Below are 17,020 nucleotides of genomic sequence, written 5' to 3'. Positions count from 1 at the left end.
GCAACTGTGACTCTGTCCGGAAGGTCAGTTATCATTAGCTAATCATACATAAAACAGCCCCAAGGGATTCAGCACACCCAAAGAAACAATGCCAGCCCTGAAAAGAGCCCCCCCAGGGAGTATCCAGCTGGGGTCTGTTTTGCAGACTGAAAGGGCAGGTGACAGATAAGAAACTGCACTTCCTATTTTTACTCCTGTCCCCTTTACCACCAGCAGCTCTGCCCTGCATGACAGCCAAGGTTTCTGTGTCCTGTGCCTGCAGTCTGATAACCTTTCTTGGTTGGGTGTTTTATGATGCCATATGCTTCTATCTTAAAATAGTGCGAGGGTCCTCTGATGCAAAACCGCCAATCAGCTCGCTCCCTGAATGTCAGTGGGAGGTTTGGGGGAGGACATATGTGCTTCACTGTTAAACATATTTTGGCTCAAAACTTCTACTTGGTGAAAATGCTAATTTGGGGAAACTTGGAGGTGTATTGATTCTCATTGATTTTCTGTTTCCTGGGATGTAAAAGGAAAATTATAGTCCCATCTTCAAGCAGTGTTGCCATGATGATTAAAAAGGTGATAGCCATGCCCAGGAATTTCTCACTGCTGTCTCCCACTTGACTGGCAGATTCCTCTGGGGTGAAAGCCACCAATGTTTCAGTAAACTGCCACAGCACAAGAATGCTTCTCTTCTTACAGACCACCATCACAGTTGATGTTTATATCACTGGTCACTGGGACAAAAGTTGGACTTAATTAATTTAAGGAGAGGGGAGAAAAAAATGCCCATTTAGGCTCAGGATTTCAAATATTTCAATCCATAGTCTGTTGTCTGCTTAGCATTGCATTCTTTTTTTAAAAAAATTATTATTATTTATTTATTTTATGTATATGAGTATACTGTCACTGTCTTCAGACACACCAGAAGAGGGCATCAGATCCCATTACAGATGGTTGTGAGCCACCATGTGGTTGCTGGGAATTGAACTCAGGACCTCTGGAAGAGCAGTCAGTGCTCTTAACCTCTGAGCCGTCTCTTCAACCCAAAGAGTAATTTGTCAGAAGTGGGATTTGAACCCATGCCTCCAGGAGACTATGACCTAAACACAGCACCTTAGACCACTTGGCCATCTTGGCAACTAGCATTGGATTCTAATGGTGCAGAACATCATGGCAGGAGCATTTGGCTGCTCACCTCATGGTTGCTGGGAAGCAAAGGGAAAGGAGAGAGAAGGAGCCAGGCTCCTTTTCAAGGGCAAATTCAAGTGACCCAACTCCCTCCCAGTAGGCCCCGTGTCTTAAAAGTTTCTCCACCTCCTGGTAGGGCCACAGGCTGGCAGCCAAGCCTGCAGCAAGCCTTCGGGGAACGTTTGAGTTTGTAGCTGCTGCAGCTCATCTCTGACTCATTCCGGAGCGCAAACGGAAGCAGAGGCTTCGGTCTTAGTCTCCAGTTCATCACACACAGGTCCCGACTGCGGACCCAGCCCTGCCTGCTCACAGAGTCTTTTAGCTGCAACGCCTCCGTGCATCTGAGGATTTAGAAATCATTGGAGAACAAGGTTAACATCTATAATATCTGCTTTATTAAAAAAAAATAGGCCGAGGTGTGTGGTCAGTTCCCTGAGTTTTAACTTTGTTCATACAACAATGTTGTGAGACCAGGCATGGTGACATATGCCTAAAAATACCAGCACTTTGTCCCCTAAGGCAGGCAGTACTGTGAATTGAAGGTCAGCCTGGGCTATAGATAGCAAGATCATTTATTGAATAAAAAAGATTATGCATGCATACATATGAATACATATGGATGTAAAAATATACCTACATGATATATGAATGTATGGAGAGAGGGAGACGTCTTATGTGAACTCGTTTGCCTCAAACTTGTTATTCTTTACATATTTAAACATATGTTGTCATTTCTGTTAGTGGACTTTCTCATTCAGTTTTTTTTTATTGTAGTATGAAACACACTATCATTTCTGAGTTAAATAGCTACAACTAACCTAAGCCTGTCCCCAGAGAAGCCTGGTTCTAAAAAGAACACAAGATTACATATATTATATATAAAGCATAAAATAGAATTAATAATTTGGAACATAATGTAACAGAATTTAGAATAACAAGGCCCACATGTTAATACTTGACAATTCTTCACTGCGGCCTAATCTGGGCTCTATTTTTCCCAGATGTGAACAGCAACGTCTAATGTCTGATTTTTAGGTTGGGCGGGAAGCCTTTCACGAGTGTTAGCAACACCGACTTTGGAGACATCTGCTCCTAGCAGACCTGACCTTTTTTTTGCCAGTTACTAAAATGGCACTCTCTCTACCAACACGGCTACTAGCAGTAAGACTCTTCTACTGAACCCAGAAACTGTTCTAGGACAATCCTCTTCCCACTTGGGCTAATTCAGAAAGATAAGGAGTCCTTTCTGACCCATCATAGTGACCTTCCAGGCTGGTAATTGGGAGGCTGGGGCAACAGGAGGAGCTCAAAGCCACGTCCATTTACATGGTGAAAAACCAAGGTGGGAAACCAGAGACCCACAGAGCTCCCCAAGGCAGCGCTGCAACCCTTGCACACAGATCCTTCTCCGAAGGTCCTCCCTCCACTGGCTCTCTCCCTTCCTGTTTTGTTTCAATGTCTTCAATCACTTCTCTTCACATAGCTGTCTGCTCTTTTCAGGAGAATTTTCACAGAACAATCTGTTAGTGAGCATAATTATTATAAGCCTGGAAGGAAAAAAAATGCTTTCTATTTAGCATTTTCGGGGTGGGGTGTGTGTGGAAATTCCCTTAGCTAAAACAAACAAGTCACAAGAACACAAAAGCAATCTTGCTCGCACCATTTAGATGCCTCAAGAGTATTTTTAAGAAGCCCAACTCCAGTTCTAAAATCAGACAGATGAAGTTGCTTCTGTAAACCTTATTGTCCACAGATATCTCCCTGGATCCAGCACCAAACCCCTGCTGGGTTGGATTATGAAACAATATGGAGAGACTCTTAGCCTGAAAGAATGTTGTCACAGGCTACAAAACTCAGTTTGAAGAATACAGACTCTTCATAGGCAAACACTACCCCTGGGAGAATAAACCCTTGCGTCCTGTGAGGTTCTTTCTAATCTCAACCTGCAGGACAGATTAAAATACTTAATAACTAGACAAGAAAGAGTCAGAGGGTATTTAACCTATTATACCATTGGCCAGCTGTAGCTGCTGGTCCACACAGCCGGATGAGTCTATGGGGCTGAATATGACTTCTACTTACACATCCCTCAGTTGCCTACGATACTCAGCCTCCCTCATCAAGTGCCCATCACATCTTCATGCACAGAATATGAATGTAGTGTGCCATGGCCTCTTGTCTGTGGCTTTGCCTTCCCTGGCATCAGTTACTCATGGTCAACCACTGTCTGAAAATCTAAATGGAAAATTCCATAAAATAATTCATGCATTTTCAACTGCGTATCATTCTAAACAGTGAGGGGGAACCCTTGCGGGGTGTGTGTGTGTGTGTGTTTGTGTGATATGTGTGTGACATGTTTGTGTGTATGTATGTGCATGTGTGTATAAGTGTATTTGTGTGTATGATGTATGTCTGTGTATGTGTGTGATATGTGTGTATATATGTATGCATATGTGTATGTATGTGTGTGATATGTGTGTATATATGTATGCATATGTGTATGTATGTGTGTGATATGTTTGTGTGTATATATGGGCATATGAGTGTGTATGTATGTATCACATGTGTGTATTAGTGTATTATGAGTGTGCATATTATGTATGTGTGCACATGTGTGTATGTGTATATGTGTGTGGCATGTTTGTGTGTATGTATGTGCATGTATGTATGAGTGTATGTGTGTGTATATGTGTGTGTGATATGTGTGCATGCATCCAGAGGGGATGTGCATATGGAGGACAAAAGCTGATATTAGGATGTCCTGCTCTGCAGCTCTCTCTACCCCTTGCTTTGCTGAGACTGGGTCTCTTCGTTAAAGTGGAAGCTTGCCGCCTTAGCCAGAGTACTCCCCACCAAGCCCTGGGAGCCTCCTGCAGACTCCCTTTGCTGGGAGCTGGCTTGTGCCACCACACCCAGCAGTCGCATGAAGATCTGAACTTGGGTTCTTGTGCTTGTGCAATGGTTGCTTTGCACATGGAACCATCTCTCCTGCCAGAGTCTTCCCCTTGCTGCTGCATCCAGTGCTCCACATGCCAGCCACTCCAAATTCATTTAGCAGTTATCTTGGTTATCCGCTCAACTGTCCTGGTATTATAGTGTCTGTGTTCAAGTAGCCTTTATTATATTTCATAATGGCCCTTATGTAAAAAGGTGGTAAAGTGGGCCATTTGTAGCTGCCAAAGACAAGCTGTGAGGTGCTTCCTTTAAGTGAAAAAGAAAGGGTCTCTACTTACAAGGACAGAAAAAAATCATGTGTTGAGTTTTCTAGGGAAAACAGTGTACATAAACAGGCCAGGCAATTGCTGGCCAAAATCAGGCATCCACTAGAAGTCCTGGACCACTCTGCTAAACATGCAAAGTCCTGGAAGCTGTGTGCCCTCTAACTCCAGACTACCTCAGTTACATTCTGTACATCCATTCTGTCTCCTGTCACAACAAACAAAGCACCCACCAGGCAACACCCCTCAACCCCCACCACATACATATACACACACACACACATACATGCACATGCACACACACTACATACACACCACACATACATATGCACACATGTGTGTACACATACACACACATGCATACTCACCACACACACATGTGCACACATATGTGCACATACCACACATGCACACTCACTACACACATGCACCACACGCATATACACACACACATATACACATACATACATATTTACACATACACACACACACCAAAAACAACAGTGTAGCACTCTTCTGTGCTTGTGAACAATTTGGAATTTTTAACTTTGACTTAATTTTTGTACTATACATTTAGGCCAAGTCTAAAAAATGATAGGCCAGATTTGAAAAATACTTCCTTATTTTGTGATTAATAGCCTATTGTTAATATTTAATGAGTATACTAGTTATCTTGTGCTTAGGTAACAATGGCAACAAAGCTGTGACTTAAAACAACTGGTTTTGGTCATGTCAACATTCTGCAGACCACAAGTCCAAGTTTAAGATGAGCCACGATCCCCACGAACCTTTGGAAGATTTCATCTTTGTCTTTTTCCAGCTCTCATGTCAGCTTTCCCATCTTGGGCCCATCTTCATGGGGCTTCCTCTTTTTGTCCGACTCTCCCATGTGTCTTTTAAAGACAGGACTTATTGTTATTTTAATTAAACCTATATATGTATATGACTATGTGGGAGTGTGTACATCTGAGTGCAGTGCCCACAGAGGCCAGAAGAGGGCGTTAGATCCCCTGGATCTGGAGTCACAGTCAGTTGTACTCTACCTGATGTGAGTGCTGGGAACCAAACTTGCATCTTCTATCAGCACACACACCACTGAGCCACCTCTCCATCACCTCCTGTGTGTCTTTGATAAGAACACTTGCTATTGGGCCCACCAACATAATTTAGGGTGGTCACCTCATCTCAAGGTCTTTGGCTATGTCTGGAAAGATTGAACAAGATCACATCCACATGTTTCAGATACAGATACAGGGATGGATGCCATTCAGCTCACTGGGGCTAGGAAGGAGACAGGAGATACAGACAATATAGAAGCAGAAAGGACAGCAGTTTAAGACAGGCAATGACAGAAAGAAAAAAGGAGTTTCAAACCTTTCTTGCATTGTGGATATATGGTAAATTTTTTTTTCCAAAGTACACCCCTCTGAATGGTTCTATATCTGCCTGGTATTGGCCTAAATGTGTCCTTTTCAGTAAGAGTTAAGGAACTTCTTAAACGTTATGGCTTGGGAATCAAATGTCCCCCGTAGGCTCAATGCTTGGTTTAGGCTGATGGAACTGGTTGGGGGATATTGTGGAACCTTCTGGAACTATTCTGGACTGAGAGCCTAGATGGCCAATTTGCATACTGCCACAGGGTTCTCCTTGTGGGTAGTTGGCCTGGCCTCTGATCTAGGATCTGCTCGTAGTCCAGCAAGTGACAGTAAGAAGTCACGGTTCCCTTCTCAACAGACTTGGCCACCACTGTGCCTTTTAGTACCATGATGTGCTAATACAACCCCAAACATGAGTGAAAACAAGTCCTCTTTCCCTTCACTGACCTGTGCTGGGAATTCTTCCACAGCACCAAGAAAAGCAGCAGATACAAAGAGCATAACAAAAGCTCTTCCCTTAACTCTGCCCACTCACCATTCCTAAACCATGGGGTTTTTGGAACAGAGTACGCTCAGCTTCTCACATTTAGATTGGGAGCATGTCAGGGGCCTCTGACGTCACCATAATTTTGTTCTCCTCCAGAAAGCCCAGTTTCTGGTTACTGCCTTGCTGGCTGATGGCTGGCTGTCCATCCTCACCTTCAGAACCCAGCACAACTCCTTTCCTCTACGAGCTTGCTTGCCTCCTCCCCACTGCGCCTCTGACACCACCACTACCACCCTCCGGCCCCAATTGCTATGGATCAGCCTTCCATGGTCGCCTCTCTCAACACAGCTCCACCTTGTCCATTAAATCTCTGCAGGACCTCCTCCACACGAGGTCCCAGCCCAGATAATGAACACATTGTCCTCTGTGTCTATTCCTGATTGGAGATCTGGTGTTTCCATTCGGTGTGTGTTGTTGTTCTTACTGATGTCTGGCCTTTTACCAAGTGTCTCCTCTTCCCCACTAAACTTTAAGCCCTGTGGCACCAGAAGTCCTACCTTTTTGCTTTGGAGCTAAAATATGCACTCTTCCCATAGACAATTAATGGCATCACCAGACTGATTCCCGCAGGGGCCTCTCAGGCCTTACTGTGCATCCAGGTCTCTTGAAGATCTTGTTAAAATGCAGATTTGGAGGCAGAGCTTGGGATATGCAGTTGTAATAGGCTCCTTGAATCTGCAGGTCTTTGGGATTGCATCTCAAGTAGCAGAGTCTCTGGACACCAAACCAATTTATGTCAAGTGTAGGATGGGACGGGAGCAGGTTGTCATTCAAATAAGTGACAACAAGATGGATCATCATGGCTCCTTCCTAGTTAGATTATCTGGGTAAAAAGTTCGGGAAGACCACCGAGACCTGTTCGAGGTGACAGGACTCGTGGGGATGCTTTTCCCTTCAATATAATATATTCCCCCCTGCTTTTAAAGCTGAAGAAAAGCCCCACTGTATTTTTTTCTTTAATAAAATACTTTAGGATGGCCGTTTCCTTGATGCAAGGGAGAGGAAAACTGCCAACGGTATCAACTGAGTTAAGCCAGAACAGGCTAATCATTAGGCATGAGTTGTCTGTGGGTGGAGACAAGCACAGGCCCTGTAAAAGGCATCCCTTGGCACCACTGAGCTGTCTGTTAGGATGCTTTAACAGCCGACGTCAGAAGCAAGCTTCAGCAAGGAGGAACACAGTGCACAGAACAAGGTCAAGAGCAAACACAAGGAACACGTTCCCATCAGCCCCGTTACTTGCTGAAGTAAACTGGTGCCAGAAACTGCCAGATATAACCGCCAGCACTACATGTGTTGGACTCTGATCATCTTAGCCAACCTTCTGTTGTAGCAATAGGAGATGGCATCTCTGTCCTTCAGCCTCAGATATAAATCTTCATACATCTAAGAAAAACATGGTGCTGGTGGCGGCAGGGGTGAGATGATCTGTCAGCCTCCCGGTTGACTGTAGCAGCTGCTGGTTACACGTGGCTGCTATCCTTTTAAGTTGTAGCTAGTGCAACTGAGAAACTGGGTCCTAATTTTATTGCCCTGTAATGTCTTAGTACATAAATAGCTTCATATCACAAACAGGTACCATCGGGCAGCACCAGTTAGAGGCTGTCAACTCGAGGAGGACAGCTAGGAAGAGAGAGCACCGTCCAAGTAGCTGTCCAAGGCAAGCCAATTCTTCTTGCACATTTCTCTTAAATAAAAGGCCCCCGCCTCCAGGGCACATCCTTTGATATGTGAGCTTTTGCTAGCGGCTATGTCCGAGTCTGCTATGCTACAATCACAATGATACTTGGCCAATTAAGATTAGGACACACAGCCTTGGGTCAGGCTTAGTATTCAGGGAGTGAATAACAGATTGCTTCCAGTCCAGTTGTTTTAATGAGGCCAGGTGGGGTTGACGCAAGTCTTCTTATTCTGACCTGTGGGGCAGAGAGTGAAGTTGGAAAGGCTGGCAGTGTTCAAAATACTGTTTAGAAAAGATGTAATGTGCTCTGGACACACAGTTCCTCTCTTCTTGGCAGAGCTAAGAGGAAACCTAAGATGAAGGCAAGGCCTAAGGATTAGAAAATGTCTTTGCCCGTGACATGAGATTCATCCCTTTAGGCATCCGAACAACATCACAAATATATCTTTGTCATCTCCCAGATACAAGGTAGTATGAGCTGGGAACTCAGTGGCACCTAATCTGAGAAGAGCAGAGGCAGTGGTGACATTTACCTCTAGGGCTGATGACCTAGCTGAGAAAGGGAGATATTACCAAAGACCTTGACGGACACTTGTACAAAGGGGCATCTGATTAAAGAGAGCACCTCTCCAACATCTGCCCCCTACCCTGGGGCTGACATCCCTTCCAGGGCAGAGGGTGGCAGAGCACACCAACTTACCAATAAGATAAAAGTGAAACTGCCTGTGCCCGTTTGGGCTGACAAATGATTGGATGGTAGATTGTGTGCCTAGAAACAATACGAGGTAGCACGTGACCCTCACGGGGGCGGGGGGGGGGGGTCCCAAGCCTCTCTGGATAGGGGAGAGACAACAGCAACTGGTCCTTGGTGTAGTTCAGTTTCCCAGAATAGTTTGAAGTTAGCATCCAGAAAGTTCTTGGTAACAACCGGAAGTGACTGTCCGACTGTACATTCTTTGATTGACACTATTTTGGTAGGCTCAAATAGAAGGACCCGGGTATGGTAAGGTTGGCGCACAGAGGGAATGGGACATTGTGGAGTCTGACACACCTGGCTGTAAATAATAGTTTCTCTTGTTTACAGTTCCTCAAAATCACCCCACCCCCACCCGGAGCTTGTTAACTGTTACAGAATCCCGGGTCTCAATAATGGCCCAGGAAACCAGAATCTCCAGGCCCCAGAGTGTTTGTTTGTTTGTTTTTAAATAAATAAAGCATTTAATATGTTTGTAAAGTGTAGCTTCTCTCAAAGCCTAGATTCCCTGAAAAGTTCTTTAAGAGTCTCGGGATGCCCTATAAATGATGAGTGGGTTTTAAACACAAAGTGACCTTTAAAAGTCACTCAGAACCATCAAAACCTCAACAAATGAGACTGTAGCTTTGCCTTCTTTCCGGAGCTGTTCTCTGGAAGTCTTCAAGGCAGACAGGGCGCCTGCCTTGCTCAGCCTGAGATCACAGAGCAATGGCAGCTGACGAGTATTCAGTGAACTAGCTAGTGTCCCTAAGTTGCATGTTGAGGATGGCTGGAAGATGGGTTTTCCCCTTTGACTTCAACTAAGGACCCTGGAGTAAAGTCCCCTTCATCTCGGGGAAGCTTTTCCACTGGAAGCAAAAGCAAGGATGCTGTAACAGGTTGTCTAGTCCTGGGTTGTGGTTGGACCCACCTGAGAATATAATTTGTTCTGGCCTCAGTTCCACCCTAGAGCTGGGACAGCTGCCTGCTGTAGTACATCTTGCTTGCGTTTGGCAGCGGGAGTCCTGGAAGGGGGTGGCTGTGGCATCCTGCCCTGAGTTTCCAGAGTGAAGGTGGCCACAAAACCTCGCTGGCAGGGAGCTGCGGGGCGCTGCGATTCACCGAGGGGTGGGGCTGCCCCGGGGAGGCAGAGCCCAGGAGACCCAGAGCTTCGCTGATAGAAAGAGCAGATTCAGCCCTCCGCAGCCCTTCCCACCTCCACCCCGCCCGGGGTCTCGGGATTTGTCCAGGCTCAAAGAGGTCAAGACCTCGAGCGCGCCATCCCGCCCTGCCCCGCCCCACAGTGGCGCTGGTGTGGCGTGGGGGCATGCGGGCGCGGCCGGGGGACGCGAGTGGCAGAGCGCGGGGCGGCGATCGGCGACCGGCCCCGGACGCTCGGGGAGCGGATGGCGGAGCCCACGCGCGCCGCGAAGCCGCGCTGCAGACAGGGCGCCGTGCCAGGCGCGGGCGCCGCCGTGAAGCCCAAAAAGAAAGCTTTTTATTTGCTGAGCATGAAGCCCCCGAAGGACCCCGCCCCCAACAACAATAACAACGTGTCGTTTGTGATCCACTGTCAACTGGGCAAGGAGATCAAGCACATTTGCAGCAACTGCAGCCGGGGGGAGGACGGCCGCGACGGTGAGTGCCCGGCGCGTCGGGGAGGTGGCGGGAAGGTGGCTCTGTCAGTCCACGGTCCCGGGTGCTGGCGGAATCTGCCACCTGGACAACTGTGGAGACCTTCGCTCCCCGCAGCCGGGCCCTGCACTTTGCAGAGTGTCACCGAGAGCCAGTGGGCTTTCAGCAGCGCCCAAAGAATCAACTGTAGGCTTTTTGATTTGACAAGATGGGGTCTTAGGGGATCTGTCCACAGCAGCAACAGAAGCTTTAAAAAAAATGTTAGACCTGCTCCCCCACCCTCACCCCCACCCCCAGCCCCATCTCTGCTGTGAAATTTTCGGGGTTACATTACAGATTGTGGGCTTCCTTCAGGTGGGGTCCCTGGAAGAAGTCATTGGCCTTGACCTCTGAGGGACCCAGCTCACTGAGCATTTGTGGGTTTGTTTGGCATGGTGTCTCTTTAGAGTAAAATATGGCTGGAGTATTTGTTTGTTTGCTCGTTTGTTTGTTTATTGGGTGCCACAGCTCGTCCCTCTTGGACAGATGCCCAGTGCTCAGAGTGGGGGAGGTGCAGGCAGCAGCCCTGGGCAGAAAGAGCCAAGGACCAGGGACAGTTGGCCCTGGAGCAGGCAGAAGCCTCTGCTTGTGTGTGGACTCCTCTGTGGAGGTGCCTATGTAGGATTCTGCTGGCAATTCCCCAACAGCCCGGTGTGCAGATTCCGGTGGGCCACTGAAGGTCGCGGGAAAGTTTTTAAGCAGCAGATGTAACAGAGGCCAGCCCTGAGCTCAACGCTTAGCTCCAGTTACACCTGCTTGTGCAGGCAGCTTTCCAGTGTTCCCTTTGGAAGAACAGAGATTACTTAGAACCCCCCTCCCAGTTCTCTGCCGGCCTCGGAAGTGCTCCGTAATGAAGTGACTGCCTGCGGATGGCCTAATGTCTTTTCAAAATTAGAGTCCTGCTCTCGTAATTATAGTTTTCTTTGATTAAAATGTGAGAGAGGCTGGGTGGTGTGGAGCGAGCAAGCGAGTCACCCAAGAGCAAACTGGGACAGTCCCGGAGGTGGGAGGACAGAGCGAAGCCCTTCCTGTTGGGTTTAATGGTATTTGAGTCACACATGTTGACATGCGTCTGTTTCTTATGCTGACTGCTAAACTGGAGACAGCAAGGTGAATGCATGTGAGCAGATTAATTGGACCCCAAACTAGACCTTTCCCATACAGTATAGTGGAGAATGTGTTGCGAGCCAAGCTACTTATTAAATGCCAGTCACTCTGTTGACTGAGCGGTATCCCAAATGGGCTGCTTCCCCATTCGTGGGAGTTTGTTTAAATGAGTGTCTCTGTGCACTACTATAAAAAGGGAAGGGTGTTTCTACACTCAAGGATATATGCTTGTGTATGTAATTATGAGCCCCATCACCGCTAACATGTACTGTGTGCAGTTCAAGGCTGGCATGTATTTTAACCTGCCATCTGCCTTCCTTTTAGGACTCATGCTTTCTCCATAGCCTCAAATTTCAGAATGCTCTCAGAAGTATGTACTCGAGGATGTTCTTGTATCACTTAACATGATACACATATTTAATTGCAGGAGATCCATATATGAGGAGGGCTAAGGTTATCATGTCTAAGTTTTACCTAATTTTGTACCACTATACCAGGTGTGTGGTACTCTCATTTGTTGAGCCAAATAAGAGCGTGGTACAGTTGGGTTCATTCTTTTTCTGTATGGAAGGAACATCAGAAAATTTTATTTCATTCATTGAGTGTGTGTGTGTGTGGGTGTATGTATGTGTGTATGTGGGTGTATGTATGTGTGTGGGTGTATGTATGTGTGTATGTGTGTGTGAGTGTGTGTGTGTGAATGCGAGAGTATATGTGTGTGGTGTGTATATGTATGTGTGGGTATGTGTGTGAGTGTATGTGAATGTGAGAGAGTGTGTGTGTGTGCATGTGTGCTTGTGTGTGGTGTTTATGTATGTGTGTGTATGTGTGGTTATGTGTGTGAGTGTGTGTGAATGTGAGAGTATGTGTGTGTGCATGTGTGCGTGTGTGTGTGTGGGTGTGTATGTATGTGTGTATGTGTGTATATGTGTGTGAGTGTGTGTGAATGTGAGAGTATATTGTGTGGTGTGTGTATGTATGTGTGTATGTGTGGGTATGTGTGTGTGTGTGAATTGAGAGAGTATGTGTGTGCATGTGTGTGTGTGGTGTTTATGTATGTGTGTGATTGTGTGGTTATATGTGTGAGTGTGTGTGAATGTGAGAGTATGTGCATGTGTGCATGTGTGCATGTGTGTGTGTGTGTGTGTGCATGTGTGTGGTGTCTATGCCTGAGCCATGTCACCCATACAGAGGTCTGAGAAGAATAACGTCCAGGAGTTAGCTCTTTCCTTCCACCACATGGGCCTCAGGGATCTGCACCAAGCGCTTTAATCTGCTCAGCATTTCACCTGAGCAATGACCTTTTTAAAGTAAATGTATGCTCAGGGTTGAAAGGGGACAGATTTCTCCCAAAACTTATAGAGAAAGACCTTTCTTTCTTCTCCTGCTTTTTTCTTGAGGTGCTGGGGATAGAACCCCAGGCCTTAGACATGCCAGGCGAGCTCTCTCCTAAAGCACCACACTCCAACCAGAGAAAGATGCTTATGGTGGCTCTCCCTTCTGCAGCATCTCACTCTCTAAGTCTGCCTCATTCCTGACCAACCGTAAAGAGGCCACGTAGCTACATCCACAAAATATTCTGTCCCATTTAAGAAGTCTTCCTTAAAATGACAATTTTGTTGTAAACATTTGAAGCATATTTTTATAATTTTGCCATCTAAAGATCTCTAACCAAATGTTTTTTGCTGATATGTAGTAAATTTTAAAAGAAAAAAATAATTCTTGACTAGTTGAAGAGAATATAAAAATAAATTTAGCCACTAACTTTTTTAAATTACACTTATTCATTTGTGTGTGTGTATGTGTGTGTATGTTTGTGTGTGTGTATATGTATGTGTATGTATTTGTGTGTATATGTATGTGTATGTATTTGTGTGTGTGTGTATGTATTTGTGTGTGTATGTGTATATGTGTGTGTATGTGAGGGTGCATTGTGTGTACATGTACACATGCCACCACACATGTATGCAGATCAGAGGACACCCTATAGCACTTAGTTCTTCTTCTTCTTTTCTCCCCCAGAGACTGAACTGAGGTCACCGGATTGTGGTGTCCATGTCTTTATTTGCTGAGCCACTCACCAGCCACAGAAATTATCTTTTTTTTCAAGTTATTTTTTTAATGCTCTTAATATTTGTGCATCAGCCTTAAATATGGTTTTGTTGACCTTATTTTTAAGCCAATCGCTTTAATACTACTAATAACAATAAGCTGTAGAATAAATCCGCCACCCACTCATGGCTGCTTTGTGCTTCTGCCGGTCTTTGCTATCTCCCCTCTGGACTGAAGCTGCTCTCAGAGAGGGAGTGGAGGGATGTAGCACTTCAGTGCTAAAGGCCACAGAGTTTCAAACACAAGATAAAACAAAGGCAGATAGCAGTTTTCCTCAGAGCACGGGCATGTTAGTTCTTAGATCATTTTTATTTCTTCCCTTCCACAACATCTAGGGCTCAACCTTCCAAATGCAGTGACCCTTACATACAGTTCCTCATGTTGTGGGAACCCTCTCCCAACCATAAAATTATTTCATTGCTTCTTTGTACCTGTGATTTTGCTACTGCTATGACTCATAATGTAAATACCTTAAATACCTGTGTTTTCTCGTGGTCTTAAGTGACTTCTGTGAGAGGCTTTTTTGACCCTCAGAGAGGTTGTGATGCACAGGCTGAGAACTGCTGACTCAGAGAATTTGGAATTGTGTGTGTGTGTGTGTGTGTGTGTGTGTGTGTGTGTATGTGTGTGTTTATAGCTGTGTGCATGTCCTGTACTCTTACTATCTCAATAAGCTAAGCTGATCAGAGCCACAGATGAGGAGAAACAGCAGAATTTTCTGGAACATTTTTCAAAAGCTCTCCTTGATCTACTTGTTTGACAGGCTGACTGGTAGGAAGAGAGGGGAAAAAATTATCCCTAAATGAAGTAGAAATTGTGTATATTGAAAAGCTATGAGAAATGATTACATTGCCACTAAAATTTTATATTGGAAGTGACTAGGAAGGTACTACTTCATATATAAATGATTAAAAAGCAAACATAAGGGAAATATTTCAGTATATCTTCACGAAGTTTCAATTATTATTTTAATTCCTTGTGAGTCTTAATCATGGTGGCTTATTTTTAGAAAGCAGTCTTCCCAATGATCTCTAAGGTGCAGTTGGGGATATAGCTCAGTGGTCGAGCCTGTGTTCAGGTGTGAATCTCTGGGGTCTATCTCCAGCATCACACACAAACAAAATCATTTCTGTGAAGATGTTGTTTCAATAGAAAGAAAACATGTTAACAGTTATGAGAAATACTTGGGAGGCTCAGTCTTGATTTTGCCATGACATTTTGAAAGAAATAAAAAAGGCAGTTGGAAAGCGAGGCATTATTGGTTATTAATCAATATGCTAGCCTGTCTTGATGCACTTAGGTATGATTGCTGTTCTCCAGGCATTCACATGCAAGCATATTAATCCACTGATTTGCTGAACAGACCTCCAGGTTTCAGTTTAGAAGCTAAAACTATTCATCATGTTTCTTAGTCAACTCTCATATGATTTTTTAATGATTATTCTTTTTGAGACAGAGTTTCACTGGATAGCCCAGGCTAGCCCCAAATGCATAGGAACCCTCCTGCCTCAGCCTTCCAAGTGCTGGGATTAGAAGTGTACATGTATGCCACTATGCCTACTTTCCCCAAGTGGATGCTGAAGGGAGAATTGTCCTGAATCTTTGTTATGCTAACTGTAGGCTCTCAGCAGGACAGCCCTTTAGGGAAATATGCCCTGTGAGTTTCTATGGCCCACACCCCTACCTTTTACAGAGATCAGGGGAATGCAGAGTAGCCAGCCCTTCAAGATCAAGCTACCACTTGATGCCTGAGTTGCAAGCAGAAAGGTTCAGGAAGCAAGATGCAGCTTCTAGCAGTGGTCCACAGCTGGACCCTGGAACTTTCCTTTCTGTTTGCAAATAAAGCCCCTCCCCTTGCTAGCCGGGTAGGATATTACAGTATTATTTACCGCACGGAATTATGAGGATTAAATGAGATAATTGGTACAAAGCGCTTAGCATGGTGCCTGGCAAGGGAGCATGCTTGAGAAATATTAGCTGTGATTACGATCATTTGTCTGGTTATAGCAAAGTCCAATTTTGCCTTGGGTTTTTTCTTCTGCTGTACTATGGTGCATTGCCTCTTCTGTAATTAAATTTCTTGACTTGGGTCCAAGAGGAAACCCTTTTTCTCCCTAGATCATGGTTAAGACTTATATTTTGATATCCTAAGTAAAAGAACAAACAATATGGGTGGACCTAAATGTATACTGATGAAGTCCGTCTACAGACAACGCAGTAGTCGAAGTGGACAGATGGAGATAGATTTCAGTCACTTCTCAGAGTAAGGGAACGCAGAGGCGAGAGAGGAAGCAGACAGAAGGGCTGAGGGTGTAGTTTGGTGAGAAAGCACTTGCCTAAAATGTGGGATGCCCTGGATTTGAACCCAAGCATGTAAAGCGGGTGTGGGGGAAGGCCAGCAAGACATGCGAAATGTGCTTAGAAGGAAATGAAGGAGGAGTGTGTAGAGCCAGGCAAGTCTAATGAAGGTGGGCCTTCAGCCTCTGCTTCAGGTGTCAAGTCTTCAAGCAGCTGAGAGTTTCTTGACTTTCCCACATTATTTGTGAACTCAGCTTGTTTGTTCAAAGCCCTGCCCAGGTAATTGGTTAACACCAACAAGGACACCAACCAGCTATCCATTACCTTTAAAAAGCTTGGACTTCAGCGACCACAAGAAAGCAGCTATCAAACAGCTTGAAGACACTGGTAACGGGGTGAGGAAGGCAGGCAAGCTTCCCCAAGGAGGGGCCATTTGGAATAAGAGAAAAGGAGAGTGTTTCAGGTAAAGAGAAGAAGTATTTCACTGTGGAACATAGAAGACTGAAACCATGAAAGAGCACTGAGGGTCCAGGAAAGAGCGTTTGCAGGGGGAACATATGGAATACGGCAGAAAAAGACACAAACCAACAGAGGCATCCGTGAACACAGTGCCTGCTCTTTTCCAACCAGTTACATGAGTTATTCCGAGAAGCACTGGGAAGACAAAATCAAAAACAGAGAAGAGCCAGGGAGATGAAGGTAGACACACAAGTCCACTGAAGTGTGAAGTGTCTAAGAGGGAAAGCTGTGGGACTCAGGGACAGCAAGTGTGGTGCGTCTTGCTTGGAGCAAGAGAGGTCTCAGAAAGCCCAAGGAGGTTTTTGAAGGAGTTCCGATTTCATCTCCTGAGCACCATAGGCTTGGAAGCACAGATGACCTCACCAAGTTACCTTTAAAAACAAGCTTATGGAACACTAAACAATAGTTTCCAGGAACCAGAGAGGGTGTATATCACCATGAACTTACCACCCAGACTCCTCACTCCCAAATGATTCTGAAATACATTTTGGTGGGCTTTGGTCTTGGTTTAGCCTGGTTTTTGTTTTGTTTTGTTCTAACATTGCTAACATTACTGGTAGCACCTGGGAAGAACCAGAC

General features: G+C 45.4%; 1 protein-coding gene and 1 long non-coding RNA gene across 9 annotated transcripts in view; one reads left to right on the top strand and one right to left on the bottom strand.

Annotated features, from left to right (window-relative positions):
- Window positions 1-17,020, top strand: part of Phactr1 (phosphatase and actin regulator 1) — a 451,705-nt gene that overhangs the window by 224,850 nt on the left and 209,835 nt on the right. For 2 of the 8 annotated variants that reach the window (XM_085831146.1, XM_029468521.2), the window contains exon 1: window positions 9,873-10,369. The exons of the other annotated variants lie outside the window; for them this stretch is intronic. In XM_085831146.1, the coding sequence (XP_085687272.1) occupies window positions 10,138-10,369 (232 nt within the window). In that variant the 5' untranslated portion in view covers window positions 9,873-10,137. Of the gene's footprint in view, window positions 1-9,872; window positions 10,370-17,020 lie in introns of those variants that run through there. 8 annotated transcript variants of the gene reach the window in all.
- LOC147001017 (uncharacterized) lies at window positions 3,796-9,874 on the bottom strand. The gene is made up of 2 exons (XR_015045436.1): window positions 9,663-9,874; window positions 3,796-8,349 (listed from the first exon to the last, which is right to left on the bottom strand). It is a non-coding gene; the product is annotated as an uncharacterized LOC147001017 (long non-coding RNA).

This window comes from Mus caroli, unplaced genomic scaffold, assembly GCF_978045245.1.
Source record: "Mus caroli unplaced genomic scaffold, Mus_caroli_1 scaffold_15, whole genome shotgun sequence".
Taxonomy (NCBI): domain Eukaryota; kingdom Metazoa; phylum Chordata; class Mammalia; order Rodentia; family Muridae; genus Mus; species Mus caroli.
Note: the sequence above shows the minus strand (reverse complement) of the source record. Positions and strands in the feature narration are given on the sequence as shown.